This window comes from Leptosomus discolor, chromosome 20 (genome assembly GCF_034619465.1).
Source record: "Leptosomus discolor isolate bLepDis1 chromosome 20, bLepDis1.hap2, whole genome shotgun sequence".
Classification (NCBI taxonomy): Eukaryota; Metazoa; Chordata; class Aves; order Leptosomiformes; family Leptosomidae; genus Leptosomus; species Leptosomus discolor.
The window spans coordinates 6,332,209-6,360,121 of NC_141410.1; the positions used below are offsets into that span (position 1 = coordinate 6,332,209).

The 27,913-nt window shown below is 48.5% G+C and overlaps 1 protein-coding gene across 1 annotated transcript in view; it reads left to right on the forward strand.

The window, feature by feature from the left end:
- The window catches only part of CASZ1 (castor zinc finger 1), a 68,797-nt gene that overhangs the window by 18,704 nt on the left and 22,180 nt on the right, over positions 1–27,913 (forward strand). The window contains exons 2-9 of the mRNA XM_086476035.1: positions 1,442–2,011; positions 9,574–10,414; positions 13,229–13,297; positions 18,113–18,203; positions 20,275–20,439; positions 23,011–23,183; positions 23,910–24,778; positions 26,774–26,915. Of these exons, the coding sequence (XP_086332161.1) occupies positions 1,442–2,011; positions 9,574–10,414; positions 13,229–13,297; positions 18,113–18,203; positions 20,275–20,439; positions 23,011–23,183; positions 23,910–24,778; positions 26,774–26,915 (2,920 nt within the window). The remainder of the gene's footprint in view (positions 1–1,441; positions 2,012–9,573; positions 10,415–13,228; positions 13,298–18,112; positions 18,204–20,274; positions 20,440–23,010; positions 23,184–23,909; positions 24,779–26,773; positions 26,916–27,913) is intronic.

Sequence of the window (27,913 nt, forward strand, 5' to 3'; positions counted from 1 at the left end):
TTCAGTCTGTTTGTATTGGGCTGTCATGTTATGGGATTAGGGGCTGTCACGATGGCTTCTGGATGCATTGTAGGGGGTCTGATTAATCTCATTGTGCTTCTGTGGAGCAGCACCTCTGTGCTGGTGACAGGGAGGTGTGGGCTGAGCTGCCACGAGGGACTCCTGTGCAGTAGAGGAACCCGTTGTCGCCATTCGAGGTCTGGAGATGGTTTCTGTTTGCTGTCCGTGTGATGGGCCCCTCTTGCAGCACGACATAAAGCCCAAGAGCACATTTTGGAGGGACTTCCAGCAGTGTCCCCACAGTAACTCCAGTGGTGTGTGAGTCCGGCAAGTGTTTTACTAGGGGCTCTTCCTGAGCCGTGGGACACAAGGCAGGGTCTGCCTGTGCACGTTTCTTGCCTTGGGACCTTTAACCCTTCTTAGTCTAGGTGTCTCTCAGAGGAATCATAAATAAAGAGGGAAATGAAACAATGCAGCTGCTTTAGAATCAGATTTTTGCTTTTATTTGCGATTGAATCTTAATTGTTGGTGCAATAATTATGCAAGTGACTCTGATAGGGACCATTTAGTTCAAGATTTTCTGTGACCTTGAAGTTAAGACCTTACGTTCTTCCTTTCTCCCCCCACTTTCTCTTACCCCTCCTTTACTAGCTGTCACATATGAATAAACTACATTAAAATAACAAACCCACACTAATTAGCTGATTGTGCTGGGAAGTGTGAGAGCAGAATTTCCTGTGTGTGTGAGAGCGAGAGAGCAAGCGAGCAGGCAAAGGGGCCTGATCGACTGATACCAACCCAAGGCGATTTTCTCCCATACGACTGCCACACACCAGTCTGGTGCTCCAGCGCATGCACTTGCCAGGGCTCCTGTCCTCCATACTGGTTCTTTCTGGTGCATACTGGTTCTCTTCTCTGAGACTTAAGTGTAAACCCCATTAAGTGAATTTCTCACTATTCCTAGGGTTAGGCTTGGAAAGCTGTTCTCCCTGCTACAGGTGCTTGGTTGCAGTTACTGGCTGGTGTGGTTTTGGCAGCCAACGCAACTGGGATGGAGCTGGGGAGCTAAAAGCAGGGGGTGCTGCAGTCTGAAGGAGGGAGCCAGTCAGGCTTTCACAGACTTGATGTGCTGCCTGAGCCAGGGGCAAAGGCTGGTCTGTACCATATTCACCTGCCTGACATGTTTGGGGCCTTTTGAGCCCAGTTCAGTCCCAGCATAAATACATGCCTCTTTCTTCAGGCCAGTGGCATCATTTGGTAGCAGCAGGTTCAGAGCGTGCCTCTCACCAGGCTCAGGACAGATGGCAGTCCCACCTTTCAGAGGATGGCACTGGCCATGCCTGAAGGCCTGTTAGGTTGGGACCAGCCCTTTGCTGTTTGGGTTCAAGTTGTCTGATCCCACTAATGCCCTTCCTTGCTTCTTTCCCCTCTCTCTTTCCAGCTGAAAGAACTATATGCACTGACGCAGCCTCAGGAAAACCCACAATGGCTGCCAAGCGCAAAGGTGGCCTGAAGCTAAATGCAATCTGTGCCAAGCTGAGCCGCCAGGTCGTCTTCGACCACGGGGGATCCGAACAGGCGCGAGCGGACAAGGGGCCGCAGCGGGAGAGCAGCAACAAGGACCTGCCTCAGCCTGGGACCAAGGAGCTGGGGACAGAGTTTTCAGATGGACTCAGCCGCGTGCAGAAGATCGAGGAGGACAAAAGGAGGGAGGTGATTGAGAAGTGGGTGAACGGGGAATACAACGAGGAGCCCTTGCTGGGGCGAGCGGAGGGCAAGGAATGTAAGGGTGCCGAGAGCGTGGAGGTGCCCCCCGAAGGGGTTTACATGGTGCAGCCCAAGGGCTGCAGTGACGAGGAAGATAACGGAGACGAGGCGGATGCTCTGAGGAGCTCACAGGACGGCAACTTCTTGGATGACAGGGATTCAGACGGGCCGGCCTCAAAGGACGATGCCTACCGGTCCTCCAGTGGCGAGACAGGCTCCAAGCTGGGAGGAGGAGCTGCCTCAGGTAAGCCCTCTGCTCCTCCACCTCCCCACGTGGGGCAGCTTCACGGTCGCGTTTTCTGTGGGACAGACGAAGCTGTTGCTGTGTCTGTGCCAGCTACTGTCTGCATCTGGCAGCCAAGGAGGAGGGTGAAAGCCCCAGTCCCTTGCAGGGGCCTGGCATTTTACTCTTGGGACTGTGCCGAATTTGCCTCTGCTTCAGCCCCTGCTTCCCAAGAGGGGTGTTTGTTAGGTGGATGTGGCTGGATGGCTCTTTCCAGACCATAGATCCCTTGGTAGAGTAAATCTCCCCCCGTAGACTCCTTCACACCGTTCAGATGGAGACAGCTGTGGTGTGTGCTGGTTCCCTAGTCATGTATTTCCACATGAGGGGGGAAAAAAGGCAGAGAGTGCCCTTGTGGCAAATCCCAGGTGCATATTCACACGCATGCTGGCTGTGCAGTGCGGTGCAGTGTGTGGCAGGCAGGGTTGTGTGCACACACTGCAGCCCCCGTGTCGCATTGCGTGCAGCGGTCATTAACCCCGAGGTCACAGTTGACCAGGGGAGCCCCGGGCTGGCGGGCGAAAGCCTGTAACTCCCCGCGCATTTCAGCTGGTGGATGCCACAGCCCGGCTGCCCCCGGAGCTGCTGGGCCGCCCCTTCCCCCGGCCGTCACGGGCCGGGCCGGCGCGGCCCCCTCCAAAAGCTCGGGGGCTCTCGGGGACCCGAGGCCGAGGGCGGCTCCGGGAAGAGGCGCCAGGGTGGGGGCCCCGCCCCGGCCCGGCCCGGCCCGGCCCGTCCCTCTGCCGGCCGGGGCGAAGGTTCTGGAAGGAGCGGCCGCGGCGGCGGGAGGCAGGAGGTAGGCAGCGGCTTTCCCCGGGGGAACGGGCGGGAGGAGACCGAGCCGTGCCGGGGCAAGGCCGGGGCGGCTGCACGTCCCCGGCGGGAGCCCGCCGAGCGCCGGCCGCTGCCCTCTGCTGCTCGGGGGCTGGGCGCTGCGGCGCCCTTAGCGAGCCGCTGTCTAGCACGGCCTGCCCTGTCACCTGTCCCTGCTCGGCCTGCCAGTGCCCTTCCTGGTGTCAGATAAGAGCCCGTAACGGAGCCGTCCCACGCGTAACGCATCGGCTTCCCTTTATGGTGCTGCGTGTTCCCTCATCCCGGCCGGAGGGGCTGAGGGGCGACGGCTCGCCATGGCGTCGCTTCCTTCACGAGGCAGGTGTGGGACCCCGTCCTCCAGCGCTGCCAGCGGGGTAGCGCACCCTGAGGTTGGCCTCGAGCTGGCGAAGCTGCCAGTTCCAAACCTGTATGACTCCTACCACGTGGGTCAGGGCTGCCAACTTGCGTGCGGTTGTAGGGTGGTTCCCCCCAGGGTGTGCGTCCATTTCTTATTTTCAGATAGCTTCTGCCTTATTGCTGTGGGTCAGCAAGAGATGTTGGAGAAAGCCCTGGATGACTTTTTTTCTCACTTTCTGGTACCCAGGTTCCCCCCAGTTCAATTTTGGGGGGTGTATGAGTGCTAAGCCTTGGTAAAAGCTTAGGGTAAATTGAATTCTCTCTGTTAGGGCAGAGCAGCTCCCTCCCCCGATTTGTCACTCAGCTGAGATGCAGCTGTAATTGAAAGATCTCCCCCTAATCTGCTCCACCTGCACGCACCCCTCTCCTGATCTCAGCACTTTGTGAATCCATCAAACTTTCCTCCTTTTGTGTGCACGCATGTTTTCCTCCTCCTGTTAATAATGCAGCCAAAACTCATCTCCGTCTGTCCGTTCCCCTTCTGGAGAAGCACATTCTCTAGTCTTCACGAGTTCAGTGGCAGCGCACATAATTATGCATATAAGATATAAACAGAGCTGTTTAATTATCCTTCGCCACATCAGTGACAGAGTAATTAACAAACATTGCAAGATCAATGAGGAAAAGTGTGACCTTCAGTTTCCTTTGATAGGAAAGCCCTTGTCGTTCCCAGACACAAGGTGATTGTGCCTGGACTCTGTTTTTAGTGTGCTTAAATTCCCCCCCATTTGCAGCTTTTATTTGCTATGAAAACTAAAAGGAGGGGAACTTAAATGTAAAAAATATGTTACGAAACTGGGGAAAATTAAAAGGAATTGAGGTTTCTCACTGGGGTAGGAGTTCTCAGTAAAATGCCTTTGTAGGGCTGTAGTGTCAAAGGATTATGCAAAAATGTATAAGCATGCGTGGAGGGTTGAAGTTTCACTTATGTTTAAGGCAGGTAATGGTACATGCGGGGTCCAGTTTACATATACAGCCACATGGGATTTGACTTGCAAACAGACGTGCTGCCAGGTCTTGAGCATCTGTTTCAAGAACCCTTTTGTAAATGTCGTTTGCAATGTTTCCCTGGAAAGCACAAACTGAAATATCTCTTGCTTTGGAAAGGACGAAGTTCTTTTCCTCATCTATTTTTCTCTCAGTGTTCTAGAAAATGGATTTTAAGCTGTTTATCACCAAGTCCTCTCAGACCTGGTGTTACTGGGTGCAAGTTAAGTTTATTCCAGTGAGATCTGGAACTGCCTATAGCAAAAAGGAGGTATTTTTCCTGGGTGTTGGGGGGTAGCAGGAGGCAGTCAGATCAAAGGACAGGAATACAGCTCTGCCCTCCCTGTCAATACAGCTTCGAGGGGGTCATCACAGGAACCTGGTTTTGAAGGTTCTGAGGGCCCATTACTCCCTCTGAGGACATAGAGGATACAGAGCTGGCAGCACTCAGCAGCATTTAAAATCAAGCCCATACTTCTTTGATCAGCTGGAAGCTTGGGTAAAAAGCAGGAGCCACACAGAAAACCAGATCCTACATCTAACTGGCGTTGTGTATCAGTGGGGAACGTGATCCTAATTATATGGGGCTGAGAAAGTTCCAGCTTCCTGGAGTCCTGGGGTGTACATAGACAGTGTGCTTTATGGGACATCAGCTACTGCTTGTGTCCTCCACTAGCACCTCCTGAGGTCTAATGCCAAATCCCTGCCACCTTTGTCTCCTTCCAGAATCAGACAGTGAGGGTTGATGTGCGTCAGGCAGGAGTTTGCAGAGATATGGTCCATGCTATTCAATCCTCGTGCTTTGAAACAATATGGAGAACATGCATGTATGGCATCCCTGTTTCTTTTTCTGAGCCACCCCTTGGGAACAAGGGACGAATGAGTCGGTGCTCGGTCTTGTCTTATGTGCCTCCCTCTCTGGTACAGCTAGGAAACGTGTTCAGGAGTCACTGGCATCTGTCAGGAGATGGGCGTCAGAAGCTGATCTGGACGTGCAGATATGTTTGTTCATTCATTCACGCACCCTCTCCTGCCCACTGACTGACCCATACTTCTCTACACACGTTTGTACATAGCATTTAGATTTCCCGGTACAGTCTCCAACAGAGATCCCTTTCCACAATCTCTCACTGATGCACACATACCCAGGGAGATTTTCTTATACAGTCCCATGTTCTCTACTCTGCCTGTTACTTACATAGTGGGCTAAAGTAGTCACCAGGAGCTTTCCCCTATACAAGCTTTCAAAGTTCTCCTTGCTTTTCTTAGCCTGTTGGCTAAGTCTCTAAGGGAATATTGGCCCTGTTTTCAGCAAGGGGGGGGGTTCTCTTCATCATTTCCTGGGGACACTCCACTTGGGAGAACATGCATGATGAGTGACAGTTTCTTGCTCATTATCCTATAGCCCCCAAGTCTACATGTTTTCCCTCCCAAGCAGAATAAAGGATAGAGCCCTGGCTGGGATGTCCCATCCCCCAGTATCCAGACCTTGCACTCCATTTGGGCTGTTTTGCTTTTCCTTCCATATATAGTGTGCTGCTGCAGGCTATTTTTAGCCCCTTTTTTGCTAGCTTCGGATCCTTTGTGATACGATAGCTGCTCTGAGACACACAGATCTCTGCTCTTTGGCAATGCCCACAAATGGAGAGCAGCGGCAAGGGGAGAGGGAGCCCTTTTATTATCGCATGGAAAAGGAAAGAAAAATGCGATGCAGGGGAGGGGGAAAGAAAACCCGGGGACAATGCTTCCTGTGCCTTCCAGGGCTGTACACTTCTCACAGGGATTTGTTTCCCAACCACTGTCCTGCTTCACTTTTGTCTGTGTGTGGGTATGAGGAGGGTTTTCTGTCAATTAGGTAATAATCATTACCTCTTCACTCTTGTTTGAAAGTGTCTGTGGAATGAGTTGGCTGGGCCTCATACCATCTTTGTGGTTAGAGCTCCCTTCCGGAAGGTGCCTCCACTAGAAGAGCCTCTAGCCTTCTGGTTAGGTGCCTGTGCAAATAAGTGAAGGTTGTCTTGGCTTTAGGGGATGTGTTGGTGGGCTCATGCTGGGATGAGCGAAGGTGTGCTTGGTAGGCAGTGCGTAGGGGAAGGTGGCCAGGGTTTCATCTCAAATGTGGATGAGGAAAGACTGTGCAGCACTTGCAAAGCTGTTGATCAGGGACGGGGTTGTGATCATCTGGAACCAAATTTGAGCAAAGGAAAAGCAGAATGCAAGGTGTTTTGGGGGATGAGGGGATTAAATCCAGGGCAGTGAAACCTGAGCTCAAGCTCAGACTTTGCAAAGCTCAAAAAAAAAAGGTCTGAGAACTCCGGCTTTCCTGTGGTCTTGGGTTTTGCATCTAATGGTTTGCATCAGTTGAGGTCTAGCCTATAGGTACCAAAGGTGCTTTCCAAGACCAAGCGTGCAGATAAGAGAAGTTTGAAAAGGAGCTGGTCTCCTATAATGTTTTGTTTTCTCCAGCATTAAAAGAAAATGCTAAGTTTCCTCAAATCTCTTCTCTGGATTTGTACTGTCTGTGGGGCCTGAACCGAGCTGGGATTTGTAAAACTGATTTGAGATGTGGGATTGAAAAAGAGGGTCTCCCTTCCTGTTTTGTGTGCTGCAGGTTAGGATAAAGAAGGAAAGGGGTTGGCTGGCTTTCAGGGCAGCTGTTAAAGCTAGCAAAAATCACACTTAACAGTTTAATTTCCTATCAGATCCTCTCTGTGGTATTCTTTCTCCCCTTACAGTTTGGCACAGGCTGGCTAGAGTTTTTCCTTGCAGTGCTTGGAAGTCAGGGCATTGTGAAGGAGGCTAAGGGATTGTTTTACAGGTCCAAAAAGAGAGGAAAAGCAGAACAGGGAAGGCACATTTAACAGAAACAGTGAAGTGTTAGGCCCAATAGGGATTTCATGGGTTTAATCACTTTCGTTGGGTCATAGGGTTCCACTGAAATGGAGGTGGAGAAGAGAGAAAAAGAGGTAAAAAGGAGAACTGTTTTAAAGCATGGTGGAATTATGTCTGTGTGTGAAAGATAAAGTTGATGGCTTTGGAAGGGTGTTGGCTGGGCCATAGGAGAGGGTCAAGTGGGGAAGCACAGATGAAATGGTCCTACCTCTGAGGATGGAGTAATACAGCCTTTCCTTGTGGTTTCCTTCTGACAAGTCTTGTTATTGGACACTGTGGGGCACAATTCTGCATTCAACATCCTTTCAAATTGATAGTGACCCATGAGGTCGTGGTACAACCTGAGCCAGACACTGCAGGGGCATTGCCACCCGTTCTGTAACTAACAGGGTGCATCCCAAAATCCCATGCAGGGCCTAAGTGCCCAGAACTGGAAAGTCGTTTTGGACTAAGACAGATACCAGCACTTAGCAGTTGCATCTTTGTCCTGCTGCTTGCAGGCTTCAGGCATGTTCTTTGCATTGTCTTTCTCACGTACCACGTGCACAGGTAACTGGTCCAGTGCAGCAGCACTTTCACTCCATGAACACAGCAATACCAGGCAATACTGAAACATGAATATGACTGTCGTGGTCCGGCACATTTTAGTGCCCATTGCAGGCAGTGTCTTCCTCTGTATCATCCTGTGGAAAGTGATACGGAAGCTGATGGCTATGGAACTTTTGACTTTGCTCATTGAGTGGGTCTTGTGTGCACAGAAATGGTGATGTGTATGCACATGCCTCTGTGTGTGGCATCACTGGCTGTCAGATAGCCCAAATCTCAGGGGTCCGTTTTCATGCTTTGCGTCTGCTGGCCTGTTCTGTGGCTATGTCTTAGTGCCTTCCTTTTCCACTGTGTTTCAAGGCAGTGTTGATTTGGTTTGAGTGGGACCCAGTGCCCAGAACCTCCATTCTGCTGCCAATGTACCTGTCTGTGCTGGGTCCCTGTGGCCAAGTGTGCTTGCCCGGAGAGCTAGAGTGAGTGATTGGAAAAGATGACGAGGGAGGTTTGAAGGACTCCTGCACACAGTAAATCTTTACTCTGCAGGAGAAAGCAAGAGGGAGAGGAGGAGGAGCGCTGTGTCAGATTGAAGCCTAAATGAGTCCAAGCTGGCACGTCAGAGCAATCTTTATTTCCTCCTTTACACTGATATTGGGTGACCTCCAGATGTGTGTTCTTCCCCTCCTGGTGGCCTGTGAAACTGCCTGAGGGAGTAGGGGAGGGAAGAAGGGAGGGAGAGACCCAAGGAAGGACAGCTTTTGCTCATTTTTTCTCGAGTTCAGGTAGGCTAACCCTTTCATGCCCCTTCCCCAACCCACGCTCCAGAGAACAGGCTTTTTCCCCCTTTGTGGCGCCCACATCAGGACAACAGCTCTTTCCATCCTCAGTCCAAATCCTGATGGAGAGAAGGCTGTTCCTTACATATTTTGCACCCTTTCCTGGTCTTACTGGAAGCTGTTCCTGGCTGCTCAGGAGGCTGCCAGTTGGTGTCTACAGCCTTTGCTGAACTGTGGCCCCTTTTCGAGTGGCGAGTAGTAGCTCTCCAGTCATTGGGATTGAGAAGGAAGGGAGCAAGTTGGGTGAAAAGAACTGTTACACAATTGACAGGGAAGGGAAGGACTGCAACAGCTATGGGGAGCTATCCTGCCTTTGTCTTGCATTCTGTTCTCCAGTCGTTCCCCCCCAACTCCTCACTGCCAAGCTTCTCATGCACAGAGCCTTTGCCGCTCTTCCCCCACCTTAATTCATCTCCACCTCTGCTGCTTTCCTTCTCTACTCTGCACTTTTCCATTCTGTCCTCCTCCTGCTCCACCCCATACCTTGTCTTGCACTGTGTCCGTTACGCGTTTCACACCATGCTGTCCTGCCTGCTCCCAGACCTGCTGTTCCCCAACACACATAGCATATCTCACATAGTTTCTCCCCCTGCTTACACAGGCAGACACGCTGCCGTCTATCCCCTGTGCACCTCCTTCCATATACAAACATACACAAGGACAGAACTGTACAAACCTCGGCATATTGGCATTGGTCTCACTTCCAGTAAAATTACTTTTTCTTCATATTAGGCCAAGGCAAGAGTGCAGAGACATTTATGAAACTTTGTTTAATGTACTGAAAAGCCATCGGCTAGAACATTTAGGAAATTGATTTTCCTGGCATTGATGAACTCTTTTTATTTTACCCCAGTATTAATTACTTTTTTTTTTTAAACAAATTAATTTAAGAGTCGTAAAACCTAACAAGTGAGCCAAACGTCAGTAGATCATGTTCCCCTCTCCCCTTACTCCCCCTCCCCACTACTAGAGCTGGTATGGGAGGAGGAGAAAAATCAGCGCTATGCATGACTCTCTCACTTTGGCTCTCTGCAGGGGAAGCTTCATCGCTGCGAGATTATGCCGCCACCACCATGAATGAGTTCCTGGGCATGTTCGGCTATGACGACCAGAACATGCGGGACGAGCTGGCCCGCAAGATCAGCTTTGACAAGCTCAACGCTGCTACCTCAGAGGCCACTGCAACTGCTGCCCCTCTCCCCGGCGAAGACGCCATGAGCAAACGAGCCCGCTTCTCCAAGTACGAGGAGTACATCCGCAAACTGAAAGCTGGAGAGCAGCTTTCTTGGCCCATGCACTTGGCCAAATCTGAGGAGTTGGGCTCCAAGCTGGGCAAAGAAACTTCCTCAGTGCTGGCACAGCCCATTCGGGTGCCAGGTCCAGATGCCTCCATGCTGACGGAGACCAAAGCCACTATCCTGCCGCTGCCCTCTCCCAGCAGTTCCCAGATGCAGGGCCTGATGTCACGGGCCTCCAAATACGACTTCTTCATTCAGAAGCTGAAGACGGGTGAGAGCATCAGGCCACAAAATGGCAACACGTACAAGAAGGCCTCCAAGTATGACCTAGAAAACGTCAAGTACTTGCACCTTTTCAAGCCTGGGGAAGGAAGCCCAGATATGGGAGGAGCCATCGCCTTCAAGACAGGCAAGGTGGGCCGGCCTTCCAAGTATGATGTGAGGAACATTCAGAAGCTTACTCCCGTAAAAGCTCCAACACCCAGCCTGGCCCCTGCTCCCCTCGCCAGTACCCCCAGCAGCACTCCTGTGGCTGGGCCAGAGCAGTCCGTCTCATTGCCATTCAACACTCCTGAGTACCTGAAGTCAACTTTCTCCAAGACAGACTCCATCACAACTGGAACAGTCTCTACAGTAAAGTAAGTGTCCTTCCACTTCTCTTACCTTTGTACGGGTGGGGGATCATACCTAAAGTCTGTGTGTGGATCAGTGAGCGATTCCAGTTTGAGTGATGATAAATACTGCATTGTTGGTGTGGTGTTTCTTTTTGCTCTCTGTTGGAGCGTCAGCTCCTCTGTTGCACCCTACATCTCTATTTATCTTATTTGCACAAGGGTTTGGCCTCCCATCAGCAGACACAGCCGTGAATCTAGAGCCCACTAGCTCCTGGGTTTGTATGTTAAAATGAAAGATGAGGGAACATGGTGCCGTCAGCACCCCAAGGTCAAGGCTGTAACTATTTCACTTTCTCCTTCTTCCAGTTCCCCAGGCATCCAGCTGTGCCTGTAGGAGAACCTGAGTCTTACTTCCATTTAACTCAATGGCAGAAGTCTGCTGACTTCACTGTTAGCAAGATGGGGCTTTTTCTTTGTCCCAGAACTCAGAAGACATTTTGGTGCTTAATTCCCATCAACTTTCATAGGAGTTACAAAATTCTGTGAGGCCAGGCCTGTGTCTTCTCAATTTTTTTGTTCCTTACACAAATAGAGGTGATTCAATTACCCCTCAGACTGGGCAAACTCATTAGCCCAATTACCACTAATAACCTCCCACACATACGTTGCTGGCAGTTTGTGCAGTGATGCCATTGACTGAATGGGGATATCTGAAGGCCTTGCCAAACCTTGGATTACTTTTTAATGTGGCTTCCAGAGGTGGTAGCTTTAGAAAACTTACATATGTATGTGAGGCTGCAAATAGGGAGGAAGGGAGGGACTTCTCTGCTTTCTTGTCATGGTTCAAATTGACTTGTTTCTCACTGTGGATCTGGGGCTGCTGTGAGCTGTGAATCCCGTGGGGTCATTTGTGGTAAGTCTAGGACCTCTGGTCTGAACTTCAGTGGCAAATGTCATCAAACACACCCTACTGCTTTGCCCTCTGGTAAGGAGGAAGGCTGTTTTATGTTTAATACGTTGACCTAGGAGGCCTTGGGGTGAATCCTCACTTGAATGCTCTTTGCAGTCTCAGGCAAGTCTGCATCCCCTAGTTCCTATGTTTCCCCACCTGGAAGGCAGAGTTAATGATACCTGTCTTCCATGTGGAACAGTCATTTCACAACTGCCTGCAGACCGATTTGGGAGCTTTATGGTTAAGGTGTATGGGAAAGGGTAGAGGATTATTAACATTTGCATCTGGCCCCTGCTCAGAATGAACCCTGTGTGTGCTCCAGATGGCAGGCAGGGACGCCTATTACTGAAAAACACAGTGTTGTAAATATTCCTGCAGGCACAGTGCCTTGTTGTGATGGGTGAGTTGGCCAGGGACTCTCTGCCTGAAGAGTCTGCAGAATGCTCAGCTGCCTGGAGTACAGTGGCCGTCCTAGAGCTATGCTTGGCGGGCTGTGAGCCTTTTCTTACCTGCTTTGGTGTTGCACTGGCATCCCAGTTTGATTTCCTTTCTCTTGCTCATTTCCTGCCACTTGAAAATGTGGGTTTGCAGCACCGTGGTGATCCCTCCTTTAGCCACAGGACTTCCTCAACTGGGGCTGCAACAGGAATGGAGGTGACCAGGGCCTTCAACCTGGCAGTTCCCAGCGTCCTGGTCAGACATAGGAGTACACGAGGGGCTCTGGTCCCTCCTCCTTCAGCCTGCTTACTAGATACAGGCTTTCATGATAAAAGAAAGCAGCCCATTAATTGTGCTGATGGAGGCAGTGCTAACTGTGGTATCTGGGACCTGGCTTTCCATTCACAGTCCCCACTGGGACAAAGTAACCTGGCAGGAATTACCCCCTACTCTCACACGTACCCACATATACCCTAGCCATAGGTTTAAACTCTGTAACATCTAATGCTATTAACCTGCCCTGAACTAATCTACCTACTTCAAGTGAACTCTGTGCGAAAGTGTCCTTGTTTAAACCTTCAGAGCTGTCACGAGTAGGAGTGGAAGTTGGGTGTGGGCAAAACTGAGAAGGAAGACAGCATGCAACCTGTCTGGGGTTGTGTTGGTGTGCTACTGTCTTTTAGGTAGCCTGGAGTCTGGCCCTGTGTCTCTTTTTCCTCTTGCTGAACTCATTGAGGATGTGATTTTTGTCTGCTTGCTAATGATGTTAAGTAACCCAGGCTTATGTGGCAGCTAGGTGCAGTTGGGTTGGTTTTCTCATTGATTAAAATACATAAATACCTTTGCTGCCCCATCTGTCTATTGGAGTTGGGGTATCTGTGTGAGGAAAGAGGCAATTAAAGCCCCATCGAAGGGCCTGTAGCCATGTTGCCAGTACCGGGTAGCAGAACAGTGTGCCTGCTGGCCGTAGGAAGTGCGCAGTAACTCACAGCGTGGCTGAAGCGCAGAGACTCTTCTCCCACAGTTGGGTCTAGGATAGATATGTCTCAATGGCTTGTCCATGCACACAAGGGCAGTGTTGCAAGGTGCTTTAGGGAGGTGTTTGTTTTCATGTGGCCATCACTTGTTTGCATGTGGGTGTTTAGGTTTTTTCTGTGGAAATGGGTTTTCCCATGTTGGTCTTCTCAGTGTCTCCAACAAACTGAACTGTGTCCTGCAAAGAGAGAATTTGCAGGAGGGGTGGTAGGCGGGCTGGTTCCCTAGGAAATGAAGGTACAGGATTTGAAGGGTAAGGGGGAGGGAGGGTAAACCTGTGGGTGTCTTTGCTGGGTACTCTTCCCTGGGCCCGCATCTCCTGATGTGTCAGTGGCATGTGAGAGAAACAAGGAGCTTAGACTGTGCCCTGTTCCTCCCTGCTAACCAGCTCTGCCCTGTGTGTTTCTCATTAGGAATGGATTACCCACTGACAAACCAGCTGTCAGCGAAGACGTAAATATTTACCAGAAGTATATTGCCAGGTAGGCAAAACTCTTGACTTTCTTGGGGAGAGGGCTGGAAGCAAGAGGGTGGAGTGGTGGTGGGAGAGATGAGGTCTTGTCCATCTGGATCAACTGTTTAAACCAGTCATTGGCACTTCCATTTCTCTCTGGCATCTGTACTTGCTCTGTTCCCCTGCTTGGGAGAGTAGTAGCTGTGAGAGGTGTACAAGCATGCCAAGAGCATGCTCGGCTCCCCAGAGCTGTTAGACTTTGTGACAAATAGTGGAAAAATATTTCACTGCAGAAGCCCAGGATTTAAATGGGAGCACTCTTGACTGTCGTTCTTCTGTCCATTGCTGTGCTGTCTGCAGCCTTTTTCCCCTACCATGTCCAGGACCTGCAGGAGTCAAGCAGAGAACATCTTACCTCGGAGAATCTAGGCTGGAGGAATTCGCAAGTGACTCGAGTTTAGGCAGGTCTTGGCATCAATGTGGGATGTTTATCCTAGAAAATTTTGCAGCTTGTTTATATGAGAAACCCTCACTGAACAAGGTGCAGACTAGGGCATCTTATCACAGCTGTGAGCAAGCTTAGGTCGGGAATGAGCTGAGAGAGAGCCCAAGGCTGTTGTGGTGAGACAGAGTGAGTAATGCCATGAGAGCCAAAGGGACAGAGGAGATTATTGTGGAACACCTGCCTGGTTTATAGTGCACGGTGTAAAGGGTCCATTAGCTTTTGCCCCTGGCCTGTTGAATCCCCCGTCTGTACTATGAAAGCCCCTTGTATACAGAAAGACACCAGTCAGGGAAGCAAGCAAACAGTTCTCTCCAGAGGTAAGACTGAAGGGTTTGTTCCCACCAGCACTTGGGCGCTTACTAACAAGAAGGGAGGGAAATGTGTACTGTGCTTTCCCACCTTGCCAGAGTCTACAGAGAGTCTCCCTGTGGGAGGCAGTCAGCTGCTAGGAAGGTGGAAGGGAAGATCTTGGCACTTCAGAAGGGAAAAAGGGTGGGAACAGTGCTCTTCCTAGCTGGAGAGTGGAACGAGAGGTGATACCCTTTCCTCCCTTTTGCCCAAATCCATGATGTAGGAGAAGGGGGCAGAAGACCACATGGGAAGAGAAGACAGTTGCACCACCACATGCGGCTCCTCAAACAGCAATGCCTCTAGTGCACATGGCAACTCACTGCCTCCTGGGAGAGTATAGGAATGAAGGCAGGGGTTTAAGCCCATCTTCGTATGGGGCAGAAGGAGCAGCAGCCTTCTACTGCTGAGATTGCAGGAATCGCAGAGGGTGCAGTGAGAGAGGAGATGCCACCCCTTCTATCTCCAGTTCCCCTCTCAAGCAGTGAACTATATAAACACCTCACCCACATCCACTCTCCGCAGCACTCTGCAAGCCCCTTCCCCTCGGTCAGGCAGGTGACTGAGGGAGGCTTGTGAGATAGCAAAGGGACACCACATCCTGCTTGAAAAGCTCCGCAAGCCGCCCGTTGGCAGCACAGCCACTTCCCTTCAATTTACACACAATTTTAAAAACAGTTTAAAGCCTTAAAATCAAGGGTGGGGGGAGAGAGACACGACACTCTATGTCTGTACTGCATAATTAGCTTAATGAGTTTGCCAAAGCCACTGCCAAAAGCTGCCCAGGGATAATCCATTCTCTCACACAACAAAACAAAACCTCTTACTTAGCTAGTTTGGGTTGGGTTGTTTCCCCCCTCTCCCTGTATATTTATAATTAAAAAAAAAAAAGACCACAGAAAAAATTATTATTATTATTATTAGTGCCTCAGCAGATGGTGCTTCTGGCAGCACTTGCTTAAATATTTATTTCTATGTGGGTTTCCTCCCCCCTTGTAATTGGGGTGGGTTTTTTTTTCTTCCTTCTTTCACATCATCGTTACAGGGTAATGAGTCTGTAAACACTCTGTAAGCATGCTGACTACTTTATTTATTATTTTTATTATTATTTATTTATCTTGGTTTTTCTTTCTAACTCTTGCCAGATCAAGACTAGTTCTTTCTGGCCAAAAAAAAAAAAAAAAAAAAAGGAAAAAAAGTGAACTGATTAAAGTAAGGGAAGGGGGAGGGGATTGTTCTTGTGACAATGAATCTATGTGCCTGTGTGGACAATTTAGGAGTTTGGATTTGCATATCAGTGTTATTAAATGGTCTGTGAGTTTGCTTGTTTCAGGTGTGTGTGTTTATGTCTGTTCATGTGCATGGAAATTGTGGGTACGTTCATGTAAATTAAGAGGGGTGTTGGTGTACCTTAGAGTACGTGCATGTAAATGTGCGCGTGTGTATGCGTGTAAGTGTGTGGTGTGTAAGCTTTCCTGTTATGAAAAAGCTAAACAGATGCTGTGCTTTAAAAATTAATAGCTTTGAACTGTTTCAAGTGTCAGAAGAAACACAGAATAAATATAACCCTTTAGCAGCCTAACCTACAGACTGAAAGAGCAGAATTTCCCCTTTGTACTGTGTTTGCCGCTTCCCTCCTTCCCCAAGCACACAGTTTGGTAGAACACTTGCCTCTCCCTTCCTGCGTGTAGACACCACACACACACACCTTTCCGTGGCACGTGGAAGGCAGGGTAGGAGTTTGAAGTGCTAGAGTGCTTGTTTAGCTGTTGATTTTAAAGCTTAGCCTGTGAAGTTACTCCTGCTAGGATGTTTCAAGTAACTCATCCCAGACGGTCACATCTCTTCGGTGTCTGGCCCTTCTTATACTGCAGTTGGCATCTCTGGTCATTTTGCATCCTCACTTTCGATAATATTTTTGACTACTTTGCTTCAAAGCTGTATATTTGTCAGCAAGGTCTTTATCTTCCTTTCCTCTCTGCCTGGCCTGCACTCTGCAGTTCTCCAGCCCTGCACAGCCCTTTGCTCTCTCTTCCCCGTCTCTTCAGTGGAATAGGGAGGAAGTTTTCCATAGAGGAGTTTCTTTCCTTTAAATCTGTTGGTGGTGCTACTGACATAAAGCCCTGGACTAGCAGGACCAGTTGGTTCGATCTGCTGCTGAGCTGCGTGTACCTGGTTAATGCTGTGGTGACTCAGGCTGCTGCCTCTGCTCTGTACTAGCCTCACAGTTGCCCAGGCGTTGAGCAGGAATCGCTTCCTCTGCTTTCAGCTCCACACCTTTGTTTGTGCAGCCAGCCTTGCTGTTTGCCTTGTGGTTTGTTTCTTCTCAGCTGCTGAGGTTTGTTCTAGTTTCTCAATCACCTGTTCTGACGTGATCCTGATTTCCTGCAGTATTTCTTCTCCTTCCCCAGGGAAAGGCATGTCTGCTCCTGGCATCTGTCCCTGTCTCCCTTTGTGAATGCTGAGGCAAAGAAGTCATTTAATTTTTTAGCAATGTCTATCTTTTCTGTCAATTAAGTCCCCTTTCCATCTCCTAGAGGCCCTGCTGTCTCCACAGTTGACCTCCTCTTCCTTACTGTGCTTCGGAAATGCCTTATTTAGTACTGCTTCTCAGCCTGACTTTTTTCTGTCCTGTAGCTTAGCGTTACCTCACCTTATGATGATCCATAATCTTCCCTGCTTCTGCCCCGTTCCTTGATTGCCCCAGGACACCCTCACTCCTCTCTTTTTTCCTTTTTACCCATTGCCTGCCCTTGTTTCTTTCCCATGCCCTTTATCGCATGTACTCCTGCTGTGTTCAGCACTAAGTGACGTGAGGAACCTTTGAGGAACCTTTGAGCAGATGGTGCTTTATCTTTGAATGTTTCCCCTCTGAGTCCCCTCCTCTCCACTGCTTTTCCCTTTCAAGCTCTTCAGCTCTTCCAGGGTCCTCTGGAATATACATCAGAGAGTTCATTGCACTGATTAGGATCATTCCCTTTTGCCAGTTACTGATATGTCTGTCAATCAATACATTCAATGTACTGTCTGTAGGTAGATATTATATGGCATTTCTGCCTTTCTGTTTTTTTTTTCCACCTGTATGTCAGGAATTTCCAAATTTGCTGTGTGGAATGCTCAGTGGTGGCCTGCAGAAATGGATTGAGTGCGTGTTGTTGGCTGTTGCTTTTTGTGTCCTACTTTTAATTGCACTCAAAGGCAAGCTGAAAACCCTGTTCTTTTGCATTGCACTATTTTTTGTTGTGAGCAAACACAGCATCCACATGGAAAATAACAATTAGCAGAGCTGTCGTGCATAGGAGAAGCACATGCAGGGTTGAGATGGTCTGCCTGTAACGCTCCATTCTGTTCCTGTTGGTCCATCTCACATGCCTTTCCATTGCTCTGTCCACCTTACTGAAAGTTCCTATGTAATCTTGCCATGATCATCTTCTGTCTGTGTGGCTTACCATCTAATCCACTGGTTTGCAATCTTTTCTGTAGTGTGACACCATACTGTGATAAAAAAACACCTGAGCTTTTCTGAGGGCCTACCAGATGGGCATATACCAAAAATTTAGAATCTATATTTGTCCGATGTTTATTTGTCTCCTTCTGGCATGGGAGATTTCTGAAGTTCAACTGCTATGGTGTCTGAACTCATGCAGGAGAATTTTAGAATGGTTTTATATTTAATTCAAGGAACCGTCCTTTCTTGCTCTTCCCCAAGTAAGCAACTTGGATAATGGAGATGAATTTCAAAGGGAAAGACTGACAGATTAGGAATGATCCTACTCACGAAGCACCTTTACATAGTGACAAAAAAGAAGAGGAAGGCAGGAGGGTCACCATCCTTGGAGGGGATAAAGGAGATGAGATTAAATGCCATAAACATGTGGGATGAAAGCAGGAATGGGACTTACTTTATTTGTACCTTGCTTAAAGACATTGCTGTCAGGACACTGATTCACTCTCTCTCCCTTTCTTCCTTCTGTCCTCTCATGTTTGCAGGTTCTCTGGCAGTCAGCACTGTGGACATATACACTGTGCATACCAGTATAGAGAACATTACCACTGCCTTGACCCAGAGTGCAACTACCAGGTAAAAGAATGGTAAACCGCTACCAGCACAGCTACCTGAATGTAACGGGGTGCATGGGGGGAGATGTGTGTCCTCCTGTGCTTTCCTCCCCCATGCACACACATGCCTCTTCACTTTTCCACTCTGAAAGAGGGCAAGATATATTTTGAACTTACTAGAACCTTATTTTGTTCCCTTTTAATCCAACCTAACACCGTTTAACCAAACCCAGACCACTATAACGAAGAGCAGAATACAGATCAGCTCAAGTCAGTGGGAACTACTCCAGATTTACATCAGTGAAACCAAGAGAATAAATTCTGCTGTGTTACAAATTGTGCCTGAAACTCGGGAATGCTGATCTGTTAGTCTGTCTCTTTCCCTCCTGCTGCCGAGTGACATTGTAGCAGCAGTATCTGCAACAAAACACCCAATAAGACCAGCAGCAGTCCGGGATTTGTGGGGAAAGCGTGGGGGCAGGAGCATGTGGGATGCTGTAATTGCTGGGAGAATTGCCAAGGTAGCGACGTCAAGCCAGCCGAGTCACGTGCTGTGTTTGTTTACCCTCTTCCCAGGTCTGTGCGTTTGACACTGCCATTTCTGTGGTCAGGCTGCCTGTGTGTCAGTGGGAATCCCAGAGTTCGCCTCGACTGTGCATCAGGCACAACTTCAGCCCTACCCCAGGAGACCTTTGGGTCTCAAAGGAATGGGTCTGACCACAGCATAGGAAGTTGATCTAGATCTGCTGAGCTTGACTGTGGGTTTCTGTTGATCAAAGGAGAGTTTGTCTCTGGGATGCGTGTAGTGGTCCTCCTAGCCCAGCATTTGGTAATTGAGATGGGTCTGTCCCGACTGTGACATGGATATCTCTGCACCAGAAAGGGAGAAACACAAAGGATGGAAAGACAGAAAAACTATTATTATGATTGGCCTCATGATTATTTCCTAAGGAGTCTGGAAGCTGCTTGCAAAGGAGCTGTCTGGTCTCGCAGGGAATAAGGATTTAGGCTGCTTTTTAAAATGCAAATTATTTTATGGCTGAGATATATTTTAGAATAAGTAACGCTCTGTAATAAGTGGGCACAAATTAACGATGATTGGCAATAGCAATCCTGTATGTACGCCCTGGGAAATCATACCTCCAGCCTCCAAGGGATTCCTGTTGAAATCTATATCCATATATTCCCCTGCCGATACCAACGAGATTGATCAGGATTGATATTATAGGAGGAAAGAGTGGAAGAGATAATCATTTGTTTCCTGTGAGAGAGACTAGAAAAGTTGTTAAACATTAGAATACAGGCCTTTTCAATTACTCCTCAAAATAAATGGATATTGATTTCTTTTTAAAAAACCCCAGATTTACTTTCCCACCTTCACTGTTAAATATTGATGTCTGTGGGAAATAGAAATGAAAAGCTTCATTTTAAAGGCACTTAGCGTGTTCTGACAGTGGGGTACCCCTTCATTACTTCAGGCAGGTAGAGGATGAAAAGGATATTCTGGTCATACAGATTTAGCTCTGAGCTCTAGTACCATCTTTTTCTGTGACTGGAAGAAAGTTCTGTCTCCCTGTCTTTCTAATAAAGCCATCCTACCTTGTAGGGGAGGCAGAAGACTTACAGTGGGAAGATACTATAAAAACACAGAATGTTTTTCCCAGTTTCTAGTCTGACATGAATGTGGCAGCCAGTGTCTTGCTAACCACTACAGTGAGTGATTTGGAAGCTTGGATTACTCTCTTGTAGGCTGTTCAGTTCACTGGTTTGCTTTCTAACTATAGCAGTTCTTGAGATAGTAGCAGCTAAAATTACGTTAGAAGACTTGCAGTCTTAAAGCTGCAGGGAGCATATTCTGGACATCCCCCCAGTGTCATGTCTATGCTACAACTTTTCATGTGTATATACTTTCCCTTTACCAAGAAGATACGTGCACACAGTTCCTCTTCAGTCTGACTCTCTTGGGGTGATTACAGCTGAGCTTTAAACTCGTGGTACCATAAGATTATTAACAACAACAAAACAACCCACCCTGCCCCCAGGATTACTCGCCCATCATGCGTGTCTCACTGTCTGTCTCTGTATCTCTCCAGAGATTCACTAGTAAACAGGATGTGATTCGGCATTACAACATGCACAAGAAACGTGATAATTCCCTCCAGCACGGCTTCATGCGCTTCAGCCCCTTGGATGACTGTAGCGTGTATTATCATGGCTGCCACCTGAACGGGAAAAGCACACACTACCACTGCATGCAGGTAACAGCCCAACTGGGGAGTAGGTGGTCACACATGAGGCACACGAAGGGCCGTTGTTTGAGCTGTGTCCTTTTTGGGGTGGACTGAAAGGGTTCTTGAGTTCAGGCAACCCAACCCTTCCTTGTTAGAGAGCAAAGGGCTGTCCTGAGACAAAGGGGTGACATTCGTAGCCTCTCATGCTCACTTCTGATTCGGGCACCTCTTTGAAGAGTCTGTGCCCTGTCCTCACTGCATTTGCCCTGCCAAGTGTTGGGAAGGGCGAAGGGAAGCACCATTCTCTGTTTTTAGAAGCCTTGTGCATGCGGTGAGGCAAAGCAGGTCTCAAGGTTTTCTCACGCTCTCGGACTTCACTTCTTCAAACAGGTTCCTTTTTCTGAGATTCAGGGACCTCTCTGCAATACCACTGCACTGCCTCTATCCAAATCTGATCTGTCACTCCCTTGAAATCAGACTTTTCTGGGACACATCTGCCCTTTAAGACTGGGTTAATTTCCTCCATAATAAATTTCTAAATAAATTAAACTTTAATGTCACATATCTAGACTTAACACCCCTGGTTCTCCATCTCCTTCACCAGTACTTGTCTGTGGTGTAGGCTGGGAGCTTGGTTTCAAGAACCAGCCTGGCTTCAACAGCAGCGTAACCAGAGTTGGAGCTGCTGCACAGATGTAACTGTGATGCCTTCATTGTTTTTAGACATGGACACACCAGATTGTTTGGGTCTTACCTTGATTGCTCTTCAGATTAGAGGAATTGATATGTATTTGTTTCATTAGAATTGTGGCCTAGACCATTGCCATGAGAATGTGCTGTGGTTACAAACAGAATAATGGGGCAACCCTCGGTGAAATATTTTCTGTTCTGAAAACTCAGGTCTCACTTCCTGCCCTATCCCAAACGTTTAAGACCCCAGTTAAAGTCACAAGGCCTTAATCACATGCTTAAATGCTTTGCTGGGATAGACTTCAGCATATGTTTAACTTAAAGTCAGGTAAGCTTTCTGAAGTCAATGGGGCTTAAGCACATACTTAAATGTTAGGCATGCACTCAAGTACTGTCCTGAATAGGGCTGGTTTAAGCATGTGCTTACAACATTTGATAAATTGGGAACTTCATGTGACTTGCTCTTGAGGACATTTTCTATTATGCTTCCATAATATTGATGGTTTAGTTTCTTTAATTGACCAGGATGGGATTTGTTTAATTTTTTTTTAGAGTACAAGGAGTGTTTCACAGCTTTAAGTCACTCCAAGTTCGAATAGAGACCCTCGTTTACACAACTATATATGGGTAATTCCATCCTGTGCCCGCTGTCTTCCAGTAAAATAATGCCCATGTAAGCAGTGCCTTACAGGAAAGGTGTCTGAATATAAACTCCCAATTAAAGAAAATACTGCTTAAATGGCAGAATTTGTGCCATCCATCTCATGGGGTTTTTTTCTTCATGTCCATAATTGGTGTGGATAAAATTCAGTTAGTTGTTTATATAAACTGACATTTTTTTAGGCTTTAGCACCAAGAGCTGCATTGCAAATTATTCCTAAGGAGGTTTTTGTTTAATTCTTTTTTTTAATGCCGTGCAGGGTCTGTCTTTTTTCAAGGTGTCAGTGCAGAGAGAGAGAGGCTCTTTTATATTGGAAATAGCTGGAGATCCTTTTTATTTTTTTTTCTGGGTATTTGTCATGGGTTTTGTTATTGCCTGTTTGAATCAACCTGGGCTGAACTAAGAGGTGGTGTTTTCGTTCTCTTCACTTCTGAGATGGTGCAGGCATTGGCACACGTTGTGCTAGAGAAGAAAAGAAAAAAAAAAAAGTCCTGCCTCAGCAGGGCTGAGGACGTTTTCAGATTCCAGTGTTTTTTTACTCAATATGGCAAAGTTGCCCGCTTTACCCAGAGGAAGGCAGGTTTTCAGCATTCCGTCCTCGTCACACCATTCCCATTTGCTGCACAAGTTTAAAATTATTGAAGTGGTAGTCTTGAACAGTGACAGGGAAAAAAAAAGTCACCAGTTTGCTAAGATCAGCTGAACATAGGGTTTGTGCTTTGCTAGAATGAAACCTGTATATTACAAGCTCAAAAGCTTGGCCTCATGTTGCACCACCCTGCCTTACCTCCCAGAAGGACTAAAGAGGTAAATAACTCATTCCCACTCAATTTTGTATTCCCCAAATAGATGAAAGTCCTACTTCATTCTGTGTCGCTCCAAGATAACAAAAAGTAATGGCATCTGTCAGTGTTCTTTTCTCCTTAAGAGCAGGAACCCTGCTTACTGCCTCCCTAAGCAGGCATGATTATCTGTAACTAGTCTTTCATCCCTTTGCATCCTCCCCTTTTTTTCTTACTGTTTCATGCCCAGAGTGTTGGGTTGTTTGTTTTGGGTTTGTTTTTTTTTTTCACAACTGCTCTATCAGTCTTTAGATTGGGAATTAAAGTGATGATTAATACTCCTAGGAGAAGTGCACAAATGGAACTGTTAAATGTGTGTGTGCTGCTCATGTGTTTATTATTGCTGGTAATAATGTTGGCTGTTAAAACGTTGTGCTGATGACTCCCTGTTTTGGCCCGGGGTAGGTGGGTTGTAACAAGGTCTATACAAGCACCTCTGACGTGATGACCCATGAGAACTTTCACAAGAAGAACACGCAGCTCATCAATGACGGGTTTCAGCGGTTCCGTGCCACGGAGGACTGTGGTACTGTGGAATGCCAGTTCTACGGGCAGAAAACCACTCACTTTCACTGCAGGTGAGACAGCAGGGAAGGGGAGGAATCCTGCCTCAGAGCTGTGTGGTCTGTTTGCCTCTTTCTGCCAAGTCATAAATTCAGGAGTACACACAGGGACTTGATTTCCCTGCTGTGACCTCAGTATGGCTCTTGAGAGAACTTGTGCTCCAGGGCAGATGTGATTTCCAGGATCTCGCCACAGACCACTCTGAAGGCAGGAGTGTGATCTGAGGTGGTCTGAGGAAGGGGGACCCACTAGAAAATACATCCTAGAATCGTTTGGGAAAGAGATTTCAGTGCTCTTCGGAGTTCAACTGAGTGGCACTTCCATGCTAGCCAACAGTCAGCCGGCTCGTCCCTTTCAGAGCCGGACTCTGCCTTCTGTGCACAAATGCTCTTCTAATGATTTCTCATGTTCTCAGGAAGAGTAGGAAAGCACAGTTTGTACCTTAGTGCCTTAGTCCCCTTTAGCTGCTGTTTTGGTTGGAACTTTGAGTGGTGGGTGCCTGCATCACCATATTATTGTGGCTGTTCCTCAGAGCAAAGTGAGCTTCCCAGCTCTCTCACATGGCAGCATTTTTCCTTGCCTTGGTGTCGCAGGTTAACCCACACAAAGCTCCTCAACCCCTCTGCAGCCAGGGCCATTGTCTCATACTGGCCTCAGTCCTTATTCCAGAGGCGGACAGGTGTCGGCAGTTGCATTGTGCTCCTAGCCCAACCACCTTCTCCTCCTCGATGCCCTTGCAGGCGACCTGGGTGTACATTCACCTTCAAGAACAAGTGTGACATTGAGAAGCACAAGAGCTACCACATCAAAGATGATGCTTATGCCAAGGATGGCTTCAAGAAGTTCTACAAGTATGAGGAATGCAAGTATGAGGGCTGTGTCTACAGCAAGGCCACCAATCACTTCCACTGCATAAGGGCAGGCTGTGGCTTCACCTTCACCTCCACCAGCCAGATGACCTCCCATAAACGCAAACATGAGCGCCGACACATCCGGAGCTCAGGAGTGCTGGGCCTGCCTGCCTCTCTCCTCGGGTCCAAGGATAATGAGCAAGAGGAGTCCAGTAATGATGACCTTATTGACTTCTCTGCTATGAGCTCGAAGAACTCCAGCCTGAGTGCCTCCCCCACCAGTCAACAGTCTTCCGTTTCTCTCATAGTCCCAGCTGCACCCTCCTCTGCTGCTGAGCTTGCTTCCTCACAGGCCAGCAAGTCTGCCAACAGCATGACACCAGCCACCAAGATCTCTGGCCTGCTCTCCCAGGCTCTTCCCAGCAATATACCCTTGGCCCTGGCACTCTCCAACTCAGCACTTCCTGGAACAGCTGGATCCTTCTTCCCCATCATCCCCAGTCGGGTCTCTACACCGCTTCCCGCCAGCTCAGCTAATCTGATGACTGCTGGTTCTTCTGGCACCAATCCAACATCCTCTGCTCCTACGGATTCCTCATCCCAGGCCATTTCAGGGTCTGGTGAACCAGCAGCTACTTCTTCTCCAGCTCCAGCGGCATCTATAATGGAAAGGATCTCTGCTAGCAAGGGATTAATCTCTCCTATGATGGCCAGGCTGGCAGCAGCTGCACTCAAGCCCTCTGTGGCACTTGAAGCAGGTGAGTTCCCCTCATCAGTTGTGCTAGTGGTGGGAGGAAGAGTGTCTGGTGCCTGGTGACTTGGAGAGAAGTGAATGAGAAGCCATCCAGTTGTCCATGGGACTGGAGGTGGGAGGAGGTAGTAAAAAAACATAAGTGACAGTATAAATTTGGTCTTGCCCAGTTAACCCTTGAAGAAGGCAATCTTGGCATGGTTTCCTGTGGAGCCTGGCTCTACCCATGAGGCCAGAAGAGAGGTGGGAAATGCAGCTTTGCCCACAAATGGAGTAGGCTCTTACCAGATCTGAAGGAAGAGAGTTGCCATGTGTATTGCCTAGTTCGCTGTAGGCCGAAAAGAGAGGGGCACCGTATTAGAAATGGAAATGAAGCAAAAGCTTGGCCAATACTTGCAGGCCATACAGCAGCCCAGGCCCTCTTCTGCAGACCGTATCGAGTTTTAGCTGGGCCTAGTGATATTGATCCTTTAGCTCATTGCCAGTTGTTTTTCTGATCTGGGGGGATTGGTTCTGTGCTCCAGCTCTGTTGTCCCAGCTGTGGGTTTGGAGATAGTGTTGGTACAGTCCACGAACTGGACCTTTCTACTGCTCAGGTCTTGCAAGCCGTGCTTTGTCCCTGCAGCTCCCTGAGCTGCGAGGGGCAGTGGCACCATGAGAGGGGTAAAAGATGGGAAGGAGAAGTCCCCTGGGGTAGCCTGGAGCTCCTCCTGCTGCCACCTAGACCTGGGGCAGGTCGTTCCCTGTGCCCAGCCCCACCAGCAGGGAACGTGGGGCTCCCTCAAGAGCACAGGGTACCTCCACAATCTCCTGCTGCCCATGGTCAGCTCATGGTGGGTAACATGGGGCTGTGGAGGGGAGGCTTTGCCTGGCAGGACCCCATGGCATTGGGCTGCCCCACAGCCTCCTTCCCCGGGGTGTGGAAAGACCGGATCCGGCTGCCAGCCCTTGGGTATGGGAGTGCTGCTGATGTTCCCTTGTATCCAGGAGCAAATGAGGGAGTACAACGAAGTGATCTGATTAAAGAGGGAGGGGAACTTTCACATACTTTTAAAATTATTATTTGAAAAATTGTTTCCTAAAGCAGAGAAAGGTCATTGAGGGAACTATTTTCCTTTATTTTTTAATAAAATGCCACTTGCTGTCTGAGAAGCAGCTCGCCGTCAGCTGTACTGCCGGAGGGTAAATTAATATTTTAGTCACTTGGGGATTGTGGAAAAAAGCTCTGCAGACATGTTCCTGTCAGCAACTTTTTTTCCCTCCTTTTTTCTTTGCTGTTCTTCCTAATTTTTTTTCTTTAATTTGTTCTCCCGTTTTCCCCCTTTACTCTTTTTTCTCTTCCTTTAATTTGAATTTTTCTTTCATGGGCTCAGCACTAAACCTTCTCCCAAAAGAGAAGAATTCCCCCTTGTTGTGGGGACACCGTGATGGCGGTGGCAAGAGGTCGCGCAGTTTGAGCCGATCCCATTGGCTGTCACCTTCGATAGCCCCGGCAGGGCAGATGCTCCTGCTGGGCACGCGCAGTGGCGGGCCATCGCTGTCGCTACGGCAACGCTGGGATTGGGGACGAGAAAGGGGGCTTGACTAGCAGTCGAAAGCTGCCACATTGCCTCAGCATTAACAGAGTCTTTAATAAACGCTTAAGAGGCAGCCCCGCAAATTAGTTATGACAGTTTGTGCAGAGAATCAGGTCTCCCCCACGCTCCTTCCGCCCTTCTCCTTTAAAGGGCCCATAGCCTGGACAACTTTGACATAATTTTGCAATAATTATCACTTGAAGAATTTCCACGCTAGAGTGGACGTCAGAACCCATCATGTCAGCTTGGCAATAAACGCTGACCAGCAATCCCCGCACTTCCCTTCCCCCACACTTTTTCTTTGCTTTTTCCATTTAGGCACTGGTGCTAGTGATTTAACTTACTTATTTGCCATTATAACCTCATTTTAGACCTACATTTTGCATTTAATTTTTGCATTTAATTTTGGTGTCTTTCTTGAGCAGGGAATGGACAACCAGCAGCTCCCGGACGGTTCAATCCAGTTCAGGTGAAGCAGGAACCTTCGGAGGCCATGGGATCGTCATCTGCCACCAGTCAGGACTCCTTGCAGGAGCACAGCTTGGACCTGAGCGTCAAGGATCACGGGTGAGAGAAGCGCACAGGCAGACACACTTAGCTCTGTCCAGCATCGAGCTCTGAGAAGTTTCCGTACCTGTAATGAGAGGACACAACATGTTGATGAAAGGCAGTTTCACAGTGCCTGAGGCAAACTGGAGGCAGGGAGGCTCCCTCTGCTCCCCCTCAAGTGTATGTTCTCCAGATGGGGTTTTTTTGGCTCACAAGCACCTACCGATTCTTTGACAAGAGCCTCACCTCTTGTGCTCCCCTCTGAAAAACGAGCCACTGGCAAAGCTCCTTCTTTCACTTAGATATTCCTGCTGTTATCAAGAGCTGATCGAAGGCTGCTCCAGTGCCACAGCACATTTTTAGCAGGAGCATTTGCACTGATGTACTAGAGCGTTGAATCAGGTCTAAAGAGAGGCACCTTCCAGAGAAATTGGGCACACAAAACAACTGGGTGTCAGGCTACTCTGGTCTGGGTCTGACATGTGCTCATCTATAGCTATGGTGATGAATCTTTGCACTTGTGCAGAGGTGAATTCACCTGTCTCAAAGCATGTGTCCCACTTGACCAGCATCTCTACTGAGAACAGGAGTGTTGGGGATTGTCCTGTGTGGAAAAACTGCAGAGGAACTGATCCTGGGGATAAGTGAGCCTGCTCCACTTTGTCCTTTGTATACTTTCCTTTCCATACTTTATTTAAACAAGCCTTGATTTGGGACCCCAGCACTTGTCATCAGCTACAGCTATTGCTGATGTATGTGAAGAGCTAAGGTTGCCTGTCAGCATGCTTAGCTGTGGCCCTAAGGACCATTGCCTTGCCTTCTCCTCTGCTGCCGAGGGGGCCCGTGTCCTTGGCAGTACGAGTCTTCTGTCAGCATCCCCCCTGGTTTTGTGGCATGTTTCTGAAAGTTCTAACGGGATGAAGAAGTAAAACATGGGGTGGGTTGTGAGTCAGCTAATAAAAAAGTGTGATGGTGTGGACACTGGAGGAAGAGGTCTGGACTGTTTAATAGCTGAA